Source organism: Dama dama, chromosome 27, assembly GCF_033118175.1.
Source record: "Dama dama isolate Ldn47 chromosome 27, ASM3311817v1, whole genome shotgun sequence".
In the NCBI taxonomy this organism is placed as follows: Eukaryota; Metazoa; Chordata; class Mammalia; order Artiodactyla; family Cervidae; genus Dama; species Dama dama.
In genome coordinates, this window is record NC_083707.1 from 29,917,173 (window position 1) to 29,930,728 (window position 13,556).

Sequence of the window (13,556 nt, forward strand, 5' to 3'; positions counted from 1 at the left end):
CCCCTGGAGGAGGAAATGGCAGCCCACTCCAGTATTCCTGCCTGGAAAATCCCATGGTGGGCTATAGTTCATAGGGTTGCAAAGAGTGAGACACGGCTGGGCGGTTGAGCACACAGGCACACGTGTATATGGTTTATTACTGGATATTGAGTCCAGTACCTTGTTGTTTATCAGTCTGACTTCTGGTTGCCTGACTTGGTGGTAACCATTCCTGGCATTTTCTTCTTTTCTCCAGCTTTTACATGTCCAATTCCTGACCTTTTTGGTCAGGACTACTGATGAGTTACCCTCTGCTTCATTAGGTTTGAATAATTCTGGCTTTACCTGTTATGGGCTATTTGACCTTTAGTGTCTTAACCTGAAACCTCCGCTCCCCCATCCGTAAATGGAGGTAATAATCTTACAGCTACTTCATGGGACGATTGGAAGGATTACATAACACAAAGCGTGTAGCATTCAGCACAGTGTCCAACACATATTAACTCTCATTTTCCCACAGCTGTCGTACATCTAGCCTCAACATCCAGTGGGTGATCACCATCACTTTGACTTCATGTTTTCCAAGCCAAGTAATACATTCACTTGGGCTCTCAATACTGAGTTCTTTCCTGAAGGAATGTTCTCTTGTCTTCCATGGTCTTGGTCTTCCCTCCTCTGAAGGGTCTTTCCTAGAAACCCCGACTGGTTCCTTCATAATCCTCGAGCAGCTGAGTCTCCCCTCTGGTTGAAGGGCTCTCCAAGACCCAAAGCCTGAAGTCAGAGCTCTTTAACGTGGTGCCCCAGACCCTCTAGGAAACTGGTCTCAAAGCCTTCCCTAGTCTGAGCTCCTAGAATTCTTTACTTCCTGCTCGGAAGCAAGTGATGGCCTCTGCCCATACAACCACATGTCCGTCCTTGTACAAATCTGAGCTTCTCTATTCTTCTGTGTCTGTTGTTTCTTCTGCCTGAAGATTCCTATGCCATCTTCCTCTAGAGCAGGCTAATACTCGCTCTCTGAGAGCGGACCCTCAGCCCCTCCCTGGGGTACCTACCCATAATGGCCTATGTTCCTCCAGATATACAGACTGTGTTCCATGGACATCTTATCTGCCTTCCAGCTCCTGATATTCAGTGAGGCCCCTGTGTTCCTCTTCTTTTCACCCTGAACAGGAACCTGGAAGAAAAGTTCAGGTTATTAGATTTTCTTCTTCGTGTCAACACCAGACTCCTGAGGGCAGCCATACTTGCCCTTCACTCCCACCCATTCTTGGTCTTCTTGGAATCTGGCTTTTCCACCTGCTCCCCCGTCTCAGGACACACTCACGCCATGCATTTATTGGAGAGCCCTCACATAGCGCAGCAATTAATGGTACAGACTCTGGATTCAGAGAAAGCTGGATTCAAGTCTTTTTTTTGCTACTTACAGCTCATGTGGGTGGGTGCGTCTCAGCTCCACTAAGCCTTGGTTTCCTCCTCTGTAAAATGAGGATAAAAATAGTCCACCTGCCTTATCAGTTTATTTTGAGACACAACATAAAATGTGGTTCACTTAGTGCTCCTTCTTGATAGATGTCATTTTTTATTATCAAGGCCCATAGAACAATGCCGGCATACAGTAAGCATTCCAAAAATGTTTAGCCTACAAATTTATAAGGTAGATAGTACTGTCAGCTCTGCCTCACAGATGAGGGAACTGGGGGCTTTGCATTTAAGAATTTGACCAGGGTCACAAACCTGCACTTCCCTCCTAGGATTTCATGATATTATTACTTACTTGTCCATACCCTAACCCAGTGCATCCAAAAGCAAACCTGTCATCTCCCTAAACCTGTGCTTCCTAAGGAATTTCCAACGTGACCAGCGCCCCCTCCCCAGTTCCCCACGGTCACGATCAACTTCATTGTGCCCTGCCATCCATCCACTGATTGATTCTCAATTTACCCACCAAGTTCATCTTGCATTTATTCTTCCCTCTAGGCTTGGAGGACTGGTTGAGATGCACCTCTTAAAGACCGCTCCCATCACTTCTTCCTGCTCTTACTATGGTTGCATTGCACATTTAGCCACATGATTCATTCTTATTTGTCTCTTTCATTTGTCTCTTGCTCTTAACAGCAGCAAGGCTATCTCTGGTTTCGTTCATTATTTTATTCAGGTAAATGCTACATTGCCTGGCATCCAGTATTCATTCATTAAATGTGTGCTGAGAGGATGATGGAATGTTCTCACCTCTTCATTCACTTAGAGCACTCTAGTTCAGTGCTGTAGTTTCAAAAGTATGTCACACAAGTATAGTGACTTTAATTGATACATCTAGAGAAAACCAGAGAACCCCAAGTCTTTTAGATGCTTACTCCATCAAGTAGAGACTGCCAGAGCACAAGCATTGTATTGGCTTTATTTTTAGTTATACTTATGGTAAGTGGTGCTAGTTTTCTATTTACAGTACTTTTATAATAAATTGTTTCTTAAAAGAGAGTTCCTGTCAAGATAAATAGTAAGTGACTCACGCTGTAGAAAGATGAGGGTATAGCAGAATTGAGAAGATGGCATATGAATCGGTTTCGTAGTTTGGGAAACAGTGAGCTAGCTTATGTTCCCACTATACATTTTAATGAGTAGGTGATAGCTAACCATGTAAATAAGATGGTTTTTCCCAAACCTGAAATTATTTTTATAGTATCACACAAGGTCCAAGGCTTCTCATACATTCATCCAGCCAGCCACAAATTCAAAAGCATTTGTTCCTTGCTTATACTATGGCAAGCCTTATGTTATATACCAGGGACATAAACATCTGCAAAGCAGTGACCCTGAGGAGGGATTTGTGTACATGTATGTATCTGGGCAGAGAAGGCAATGGCACCCCACTCCAGTACTCTTGCCTGGAAAATCCCATGGATGGAGGAGCCTGGTAGGCTGCAGTGCTTGGGGGCGCTAAGAGTCGGACACGACTGAGCGACTTCACTTTCACTTTTCACTTTCACTCATTGGAGAAGGAAATGGCAACCCACTCCAGTGTTCTTGCCTGGAGAATCCCAGAGACGGGGGAGCCTGGTGGGCTGACGTCTGTGGGGTCACACAGAGTCGGACACGACTGAAGTGACTTAGCAGCAGCAGCAGCATGTAGCTGGGAAGACAGACAGACAGACTGATAACAGCCTCTTAAAATGGAAACAATGATAGAGGTGTGTCCTGAGTTGGAAAGCAAATCTTCCTCAAGGACTTTCAGAAATCATCTCTGGGGTGACTTTAAGCTTCGTGCTTGCCAGACTCAGGAAAAGGGGAAAGGATGTTCAGGGCCAGGGTTTCTCAACCTTGGCGCTGTTGACATTTTGGACAGGATAAGTCTCTGTTGTGGGGGGCTGTCCTGTGCATTGTAGGGTGTTTAGTAGCATTTATGGTCCCTGCACATTAGATGTCAGTAGCACCTCCCAACTGTTACAATCAGAAATGTCTCAGGATATTGACAGATGTCCTTGAGGGTGATGAGGGCAGGGGGCAAAATCACCCCAGTTTAAAAACAGTGGTTTAGGCCGAGGAAAATGCAAATGCAGTTGTATAGAGATGTGATAGGTGTTTGAAATTTGAAGATAGATATTGGGTTGGTCAAACATTTGTGTGTTTCAGTGCCATCTTATGGCCAAATCCAGATGACCTTTGTGGCCAACCCAATACAAACAGCTCAAGATATGGGGTGAGCAAATGGAAAGTGAGAGCTTTGGTGGGAAAGGTGAGTCGGGGGATGGAAGGATTGACAACCAGGAGAGGAGTTGAGATTTTATCCTTTCTAGAACAGAGAGCAAGGAAATGTTTTTAAGCAAAGTTCCCTTGATCAGACTCAGGACTATGAGGGTGGGAAGTCAACTTCTTAGGAAATCTAAATGTCAGTCATTCAGAACTAGATGCCCAGTGACTAAATTAGGCAAGAAGCTCTAAATAGTTTGGTAGTCTAAAACATAGGCTGTCGTGTCTTCCTTACAAAATGTAAAATTGTTTTACCAATCAGACAGTTAAATTCAGACTATGTTATTTAACAAGATGGCATTTTTCTTTACTTGAAGAAACACTGTATTTTAGAAATAACAATGTTCTTTTGTATCTTAGAATTCTCAAGACTAGCTTGCAGCAATAGGAAGTTTCAAGTATTAGCTATTGATCCCAATATTTCAGCTCAGTGGAAAATTGGGCCTATTATACTTATATAATTCTAAAGATCTTTGTAAAATAGATATTAACAAAAAGCCATTATTTCCAGATAATGCCGATGTATGTTTTTTATCTTCTGTAAAAATATTTATATTTTTGATGATGCTCATCTGTTTCTGAAAATAACAGCCAACAAAAATGGCATTTCAAAGTCATAACAAACTTTTTATTTTTCATGATTTTCAGCTGGGAGGATGAACAGAATACCCTACAAAATTCTCTTGATAACCATGAGAGCATTAAGCTGAAATGACACTCTTGATTGGGAACGGAAATCATTGAGAAATATTTTAGTCTATGTAAGCATTATGGTGAGGGGTTATGGGTTAAGAAAACTTAAAATGGCTCAACCGGCCCTATTGCTTTGTTTCTTTTTTCCATTCAAAGAAGTGGGGTATTTTTTTTTTTTAAGATAAATGAAAAGGAATGGAAATAAGTAACTGCTAAGAGATTGGCATAGTGGTGGGCAAGCTAAAAATTGAATGTGTGAGGTTTGACTTTCACTATTACCCCTTCTTTGCCTTGCCCACAAACATCTAAAGCAAAAGCTACAATTTGTGTCTGTTCTCTCACAGCTCCCAAAATCCCTCAAGAGTGGTCATTCATAATGTGAGCTATATTTAGAATTAAGGGAAACAGTCTTTGTGGTGACCATTTATATTTTTGTATGAAGAAGTGAGTTTAATTGTTCAGGATGTTTTAGCATTTTTTTAATTATCTGTATTTTTTATCTGTGCCAATTGCCATGGAGATTTCAAATGATTTTAGGTATTTGTTTTGTTTGGTTTGTTTAGTTGCTAAGTCGTGTCCGACTCTTGTGATCCCATGGACTGTAGCTTGCCAGGCTCCTCTGTCCATGGGATTCTCCAGGCAAGAATACTGGAATGGATTGCCATTCCCTTCTCCAGTTTGTTTTGTTTAGGTTTTCCTAGTATAAAACTAAGTCAGCCAGTGCTGTAGACTGCCTCAGACACTCTCAGGATTTCTCTATTAGATGCATTACAACTGACCTTGGCTCTCCTTTAAAAAGTTCAATCTGGAATTTGAAAGCAGTGATGAAAATTCGATATTAACCATCTATGTGAAAATATATCCATATTCATCATAGGTCTGTGGACTCAGTGAGTGTTGTACTCAAGTAGAGGCCCACTGAGGCAGGGGGTAACAATTAAATACCTACTAGGTTCCAAGATGAAGAATATAAACATAAACCCTTTGTTTTGGTCTTCACTTCGTTTAACAGTATATCTCTCCTCTATAGTTGTAAATAGTGTGCATTGAAGGAAATTAGAAGAAAATACTGTGTATCAACTTTGCTTTAATAGAAGGAACATATGTAAAGATGTGTAAAAGGAAAGCATATATACTTAATGAATTATATATGCTTTCTTCTCCCTCTCAAGCTTCTTGATTGTTTTTAGTAGCCTAAACTGGGTAGAAATTAACATCTGAGAAAGTAAATACAAACCACATGACTCAAATGCTTGATGACAGTGTTGTGAAGTTGGGAAGAAAAAGAAACGCTGAAACCAGATGGAAGTTTCGGCTTAGCAGCGAATTTCACACATCTGCCACGCGTTCCTTTCCGCCAGTCGAGGTGAAAACATCCAGTTAAATCTCTCTAGACAAGGACCAGACCTGTGCTTCACAAGTTAAAGTAAACTCCACTTGGGAAATTTCAAGTCCTGTTAATCAGAGTGAATAATGCCGTGCTTTTCTGGGTGTAATCAAGAGCCACTTACAGAACAACTGTGATGTCTTCTTGAGGAATTTGTTTCATTTAAATTGTTATCTTTATGTCTTTTTAGAAAGTGCAGCAGTATACGTTAATAATTCAAGCTACAGACATGGAAGGCAATCCCACATATGGCCTTTCCAACACAGCCACGGCTGTCATCACGGTGACAGATGTCAACGACAATCCTCCGGAGTTCACTGCCATGACAGTAAGTACGGACTCACAGAACTCGAGGCCTGCGGTCCATTACCGCGAAGTTTCGTCATGAATAATAGATGCATTATATAGAGCCGGGAACTTGCTTCATTCACCTCATTGTAGAATGGCTACTGACTCCCATGTCACTTACACCAGTTTTAAATGAGGCATCAAACTAATTTGTTTTTGTCCTCTCCAAGTCCACTGATAAAGTTATTAAAACATCCTGCCTGGAAGAAATGCCCTAAATAGACTTTAGGCTGTTTTAACAAAATATTTATAAATATCTTCAGGTCCACCAACCATGTGACTGATCGATGCTCCTTTGTCAGCAGATAATTATGATCTCTTGGTTAAAATGATTTCCTTCAGATAAGTCCTTTCTTCTGACCAACACTCATGAATCATCCCAGATACCCGCAGAATTTACTATTAATGAAATTAATTTTATATTTTAATTATATAACATAATTTGGAAAAAAATAATTTGAGGGCCGCACAGAGTTATCATATTTTTAAAGTCAAGCATAAATGCTGTGATTACCTGCATTACTCATCTCCTCGCTTAGTGTGGATAATAAAGATTTAATGGGTCACTAAAATCAGGGCAGTGTGACCATCGAGACACGCCGTCCTTCAGGGGTGCCCGTCGCCACTCTGAATAAGCTTTGTCTTTTCTTGCAGTTCTATGGTGAAGTCCCTGAAAACAGGGTCGATGTCATAGTCGCTAATCTAACGGTGACAGATAAGGATCAGCCCCACACGCCAGCCTGGAACGCTGTCTACAGAATCAGTGGAGGAGACCCCGCCGGCCGCTTTGCCATTCAAACCGACCCCAACAGCAACGACGGCTTAGTCACCGTAGTAAAAGTAAGTGCCACGGTCTCTCTGATGGCCACTCGGCCATGACCGTATGTGCCACCCACCCCTTAGTTTGTTATTGACTCAGGACATTTCCTTTCAACCGACTCTATGCTGTGCTTAGTCACGCAGTCGTATCTGACTCTTTGTGATCACATGGACTGCAGCCCGCCAGGCTCCTCTGTCCATGGGGATTCTCTAGGCAAGAATACTGGAATGGGTTGCCATGCCCTTCTCCAAAGGATCTTCCCAATTCAGTGATCAAACCCAGGTCTCCCACATTGCAGGCAGATTCTTTACCATCTGAGCCACCAGGGAAGCCCCTCTCTAAATCAGAGTTAATGTATTTGGGGAAGTCACGTTTGTTATTTTTCACTTATGTTGATGCCAAGGCCAACATAGTCTCACTCTCTCCCCGGAATATGATTGATTTTCAATCATCCGGGTGTTTTGACAGTGAAGATACAACAGTCCTCAGCAGTGTTAACAGTCAGTGTAGTGAATGTGCTTGTGTTACATTGTGGAGTTTTATATGTGTGTCTGTATATATATACATATATATATGTATATATACATATACATATATATATGTAACATCTCTTTATTTTATTTATTTTGACTGGGTCATGCTGTCTGGCATGTGGGATCTTAGATCCCTGACTAGGTGCTGAACTGGTGCCCCATGCATTGGGAGTCTTAACCTAACCACTGGACCACTAGGGAAGTCCCGCATCATAGAGTTTTGATGGCCAACTGATATCTATTAGGAAGGATGCCCCACACCTACTATTCTTATGTCTACAGGCTGCTTTTAGAGTATTGGCTCAAGGAACAAACCAGAAAATACCACCAGTGTATAACTAGATGAGTGTAGGCGATGAGAGGGCCTACGCTCTTAAAAGGTTTTGAATTTACTTTGCTGTTTTTAAATGCCATTTTTAAGAAATTGGTTCTTCTAATCTTTCATTGTCAAAAAGTAAAATAAAGCTGAGTTCTGGAAGTAAAAGGGATGTTAACTTCAAGTGTAACAAATAGACAGTGCTAATGGAAAACTTCCGTGAAGTGAGCATCTCTTTCTAGCCACCCAGGCAAGTGTTTGCTTCTTTGCCTTCCGTTCCAACACTCTTGGGCTCCCCAGGTGGCCCTAGGGGTAAAGAATCTGCCTGCCAATGCAAGAGATGCAGGTTCGATCCCTGGGTTGGGAAGATCTCCTAGAGGAGGAAATGGCAACCCACTCCAGTATTCTTGCCTGGAAAATCCCATGGACAGAGGAACCTGGCAGGCTACAGTCCATGGGGTCTCAAAGAGTCAGACGTGACTGAGTGACTAACACTTTCACTTTTTTCCAAAGATCTTAGATAAGTAAACGTTGTCAGTGATGTTTCATGGGTCTAGTACACTCACTCAAAAGAATTCTATAGTATTCCTTGGGTTCTTTGCTGTCTTGTTTAAAATAATTCAGAAAGGGAAGTTAAACTGGGGATTTTAGAGTGAGAATAAAAAAACTTCTGAATCAGAGTTGAGGAGGTGGTCTAGGTAAAGAAACTAGTATAGTCTGTGCTAATTTCATGACTTTCTCCGTAGCTTCTGCCCTTGGTCTTTCTTAGACTCCGCAGGATGGCAGGAGAGCTCTTTTTCTCATACGATTAATATACACACAGTAATGCTTATGGGTGTCTTAACTGGAATATCATCAATGAAATTAAGAGGGAAAGTCCAGTCTGGTCACTTGACTCCTGGTAACTTTTCTATTGACAGTGAGATTCAGTGAAACTTTGAGAGCTAATGTTTACATTATCTGTGCATTGCCTTTATCTCGAGTGACACTCTTAGATTTGGCATTTGTACAGACCAGTAAAATCCTCAAAATTACTTTGGAAAACAGCCATAGATTTAGTTTGCTAACTAAGGAAAAAATAAAAAGTCCTTCCACCTATGAGCACTATTTTTTAATTGTATATATGTGTGTACTCTAAAATGTATACTTGAAATTATGAATGAACTTTTAAATAGGAAAAGTTTAGCTTTGTGAAAAAAAATCACATTGTCTAGTTTTTGTTTTGTACACTTCATCGCAGACTGTTTAAAAGCTTTCCTGGGTGAAGAATGGTCTTTGTACCAATGTTTGAGAATACAATCTAGACCATCATGTTCTCATTTAATCCCAGATTATTTAGTATTTTTTTTTTTTTTTTGGTGAATAACGCTGCTCTTAAGAATATGTAAGTTCTTAGATGTAGCTAAATAAATGCAGTGTGCAATAGTAATAAGCGTTATTTTGTGAACATAAGTCTTTGAAATGCACAAGGTACATAAATATTTTGTAGAAGTAGGTTACATTGTGATAAATATTTCAATCATTGGCCATGCTAATGCAAGTTTTCCAGAAATTTGAGAGGAACCTATGGTGTAGTGAATAAAAAATTAATGTTTTAGAAATGGAGTTACTAGAAGGATCAACTTCAAAATGCAAATATTCTTATTTCCTGCAAAAATATGGTTTCTCCTTTAAAAAAAATTTTTTTTTTTGGTTTTTCCAGCCAATCGACTTTGAAACAAATAGGATGTATGTCCTTACTGTCGCTGCAGAAAATCAAGTGCCATTAGCCAAGGGTATTCAGCATCCACCTCAGTCTACTGCGACTGTGTCTGTCACAGTTATCGATGTGAATGAAAATCCTTACTTTGCCCCAAATCCAAAGATCATTCGCCAAGAAGAAGGCCTTCACGCCGGTACCATGTTAACAACATTTACTGCTCAGGACCCAGATCGATATATGCAGCAAAATATTAGGTATCAAATGCCATTTATGGTGTTTTTGTCATTTGCATTATGTTCTATGCTGTGCATAAAATTTTTTCACCATTTGGGTGAGAAATTTTCATTTCATACTCCTTATTACAAGATTATTTTTAATTATTTGATGAAATTTTTTCAGTGGATCAATGAGTATATTAGACAGGAGATACATAAGTGCATCTACTCTTTTATCATTTAAAGAAACAGAAGTTTTCAGCCTCTTTTTTCTGCCCTTGCTCCTTTTAAAATGTCTTTAGTAATAATTTACCCTTTGCTTTTATGCTAACCATCCCAAAAAGCTTCTGCCATGAGTAAATAGGAGAGTCTGAGAAAGCTTATAACATTTATCTCTTCTCCACACATCAGGAAGAAAAGAAAACTCACGCCAGCACCAAGATATAAGAGCTAATTATTTTCATCCCTCACCTGTACAGTGGTTATAGGACTTATAAAATATATCTGTAAAGATTTCCAGCCTCAGCAAAATCTAATTTATCCTTCCTGATGAGGGTTGGCAGAGCATACCCCACATGACTATTATCCATCCCTGGTGATGGTAATTTTAAAAATTAGCTCATATTTTATTTAACTCCTTTCAGTACTGTTGATAACAGATAACTGTGTGTCTTCTTCTTCATTTCCCTGTACACTGGAATCAAGACAGATGAATAGCTAGTGAACAAGTGTATTGAACTCATGTAACTTTTTACCTCTCCAAATGGGATGTGTTTTCCAGTTTGTGTATTGGTTATCCAAGCTTGAAAAGCTCACCCCCACCCCAAATAAAAAAGGAGGTTAAGCAAATACAGATAAATCTACTCAGACCACAGGATTCCCCTTGAAGGGTGTAGTTCTGAGGTTTGGCCCAGGTGGACGATCCTAGGAGAAATGGGACTATGGGAGTGCGGACAGGAGGGTGGTCTCCTCACGGCGACCAAATCCCCACCATGATAAGGTAGTAAATGTTTAAGGAGTGTTCTGTGATAGAAAATTCAACTTCTATTATAATTTCTCTTAAGCCCTATATATTAGGGCTGCTGCTTACTTAGAAGATATTTTAGAACTATTTTGTATGGACCATTGCTCTCCTATGAACTAGATAAGAGCTTATAATGAGACCTGTCAAATCTGCCCTAGCCCCAACCCACAGTACAGAAACTGAGTTCCTCATCTTTCCCCTCTACCACCTACGTAACGTTTACTTCATACCTGGCCATGAAACACACAAACCATGTTGCCTCCCAAACCACTGCCACAGAAATACCCACATTACAGCTGTTTGTCCCAACCATCACCTACAGAAATGCAAGCTAACATGCTGGTTGTGTCTGGGACTAAACCAGAAAAATCAGCTTCCTGTTTTAAATTTCATGTCTAAAGAAATAAACTTATTGCACTTTCATTTTGTAGATACACAAAATTATCCGATCCTGCAAACTGGCTAAAAATAGACTCTGTGAACGGGCAGATAACTACCATTGCTGTTTTGGACAGAGAATCACCGAATGTGAAAAACAATATATACAATGCTACTTTCCTTGCTTCTGACAATGGTACGTAATTAAATATAGTCACTGTATTTGTCCTGGATGTTGTTAAAGAGAATAGAGCCTCATCACAAATGCATCATTAGGAAATGAGGTTTTCTAGGAAACCCAGTTGTCTAGAAAAATTTCATTCCTTCTAAGGTGCCAATGACCTTCACTCCTCTGAGGCCCCAACTTCTATTTTCCATTTCCTTTGGGCTTTCTGTATTTGCTGTCTTCTGTAATGGACGTGCCCAGGGTCCTTGCACCCTCCATGGTCACCTAATATTGTGATCACACGGCTTTGTGATTGTTCTGCCGTTCTATACCTTGATGGCACAGTAGCCCACACACTGTGTTTTTCAAGGTGGTCATTTTAGGTTTTTTCTAATCAGCATGTTTGCTACCATCAGTCTGTCTGTCTTTAGCATTTTTCCTCTAATTCTCTAGTCTGGCATGTGTTTTTGCCTGGAGAATCCCAGGGACGGGGGAGCCTGGTGGGCTGCCGTCTATGGGGTCGCATAGAGTCGGACATGACTGAAGCGACTTAGTAGCAGCAGCAGTCTGCCATGTCTAGGAAACTCTTAATTTCTTGCATAAGTTAAAATAATTGAATATTTGAGCTTTAGTATGTTGGTTTTGAAAAACATAAACATATAGTTTAGCATCTTTTTTTTTTCTTTCTTGGTCTCGTCTGGATTCTAAACGGGCGAGGTTAATAGATAGCACTTTTTTCTTTAGATTTATAAGATAAAAATGACTTATGTTAAACTGGAGTTGGACTCGTTTTAGGTCTCAATATGATACGGTTTAAGAGTGAAGCTTTGAAATTCCACCTGACCTCCCCTCCCCCCTGGATCCAGACTCCATTTATACTATTTTTCTAACTGCAGGATTAGCAATGAGGTTTTAAATCTGTCCATTTCCTTTTTCTGGTGAATACGGATAATGGTAGCAGGATGTAACTCGTGTACAGGGGAAGATAACAAGGCTTGTACATAAAACTTTTAAAACAGTGCCTGGCACAAACTATACACTCAAGTAATTATTTCTATGATGTGTAAATAGTTTTAAAACTAAATCATAGCCATCTTTTAGAATAGTTTTAATGTTGGACTGTGAATATTAGCATCTAATAAAAATAGTAGGCTTTTTCTATTTGGTGGCCAAGATGTGCAGTTTGAAAAACATTGCCTGTCAACATTTTTGATAAGAACAGTTTCAAAGAACCATTCCTAATCCTGTGTAATAAGATTCAATGAAATCATTATCTGTTATAAATCTACGAGGTGACAAGACCAAAGCAATATTTCTTATCCTTTCTAATGTGAGACCTACTGTTCACCTATTTAGAGTTGAAACTTGGTGGGAAGCACTTCTGCCATTTCACATCAAAGCAGAGCATTTGTGTCTGTCTTACATTTTCTGTAAGTGGTAGCTTTCTCCACCCTGAAACTTACAGTAATATATCTTGCGCCATTATGTTGAGATTTAAAGAGCTATAAAATTATATGTATATGTGTGAGTTGTGAGTTACAACCAGATATTTCATTCACCAAGGTGGATTGTTTCCTAATTGAAAGGGTGTTTGATATGAGAGAAGTGAGCAGTTAAATCTGTGTAGCTGTGATGTTTTGCAAATGCACTCGACGTTAAATCACAAGGCTGGATTTAGAGCCCCAGTTCTGCTCCTTAATGTCTGGACAAGCTATTATAATCTGTATGCCTTCATTTCATTATTGATCATTGTTTTTGCTGCTTGCTATTCTGTGAAGTCGTTAGGAGAGTCAAATAATGTGAAATGTGATAATAAATATGAAAGTAATTCAAACTATAGGGAAACACAGTGGCCCTCGCGGTTAGACCACAGTATTAGAATATTATAAACAGCCATGCTACCCCCTCCATCTTAACCTCCCTACTCTCAGAACCATCCATATTCCTTAAAGAGGTCCACAGAGATTTCTCCTTGTCTTCTACTGAGGAGTGTTTGTGTGCATCTTCCTAGTTTCATGACCTTGGGCAGGTCACCTAAGCCTCTGGGTCTCAATACGCAGCCTTATTTAGAAAATTCCTATATTTCTATTCTCTTCAGTGTATATAATATATAGATTATATAGTTAAGTATAATTGTATTATATATTGTATATTCAAATAGTATAATTATTATGTTTACATATAATAACATTTCCATTACATTTTCTATATTTGTTATATAATTATTCATAAATATTTATAATAGTAG

At 39.8% G+C, this 13,556-nt stretch overlaps 1 protein-coding gene across 3 annotated transcripts in view; it reads left to right on the forward strand.

Annotated features, from left to right (window-relative positions):
• The window catches only part of CDH2 (cadherin 2), a 253,176-nt gene that overhangs the window by 200,310 nt on the left and 39,310 nt on the right, over positions 1–13,556 (forward strand). For all 3 annotated transcript variants that reach the window (XM_061130793.1, XM_061130794.1, XM_061130795.1), the window contains 4 exons: positions 5,997–6,134; positions 6,809–6,994; positions 9,526–9,779; positions 11,196–11,338. In XM_061130793.1, the coding sequence (XP_060986776.1) occupies positions 5,997–6,134; positions 6,809–6,994; positions 9,526–9,779; positions 11,196–11,338 (721 nt within the window). The remainder of the gene's footprint in view (positions 1–5,996; positions 6,135–6,808; positions 6,995–9,525; positions 9,780–11,195; positions 11,339–13,556) is intronic.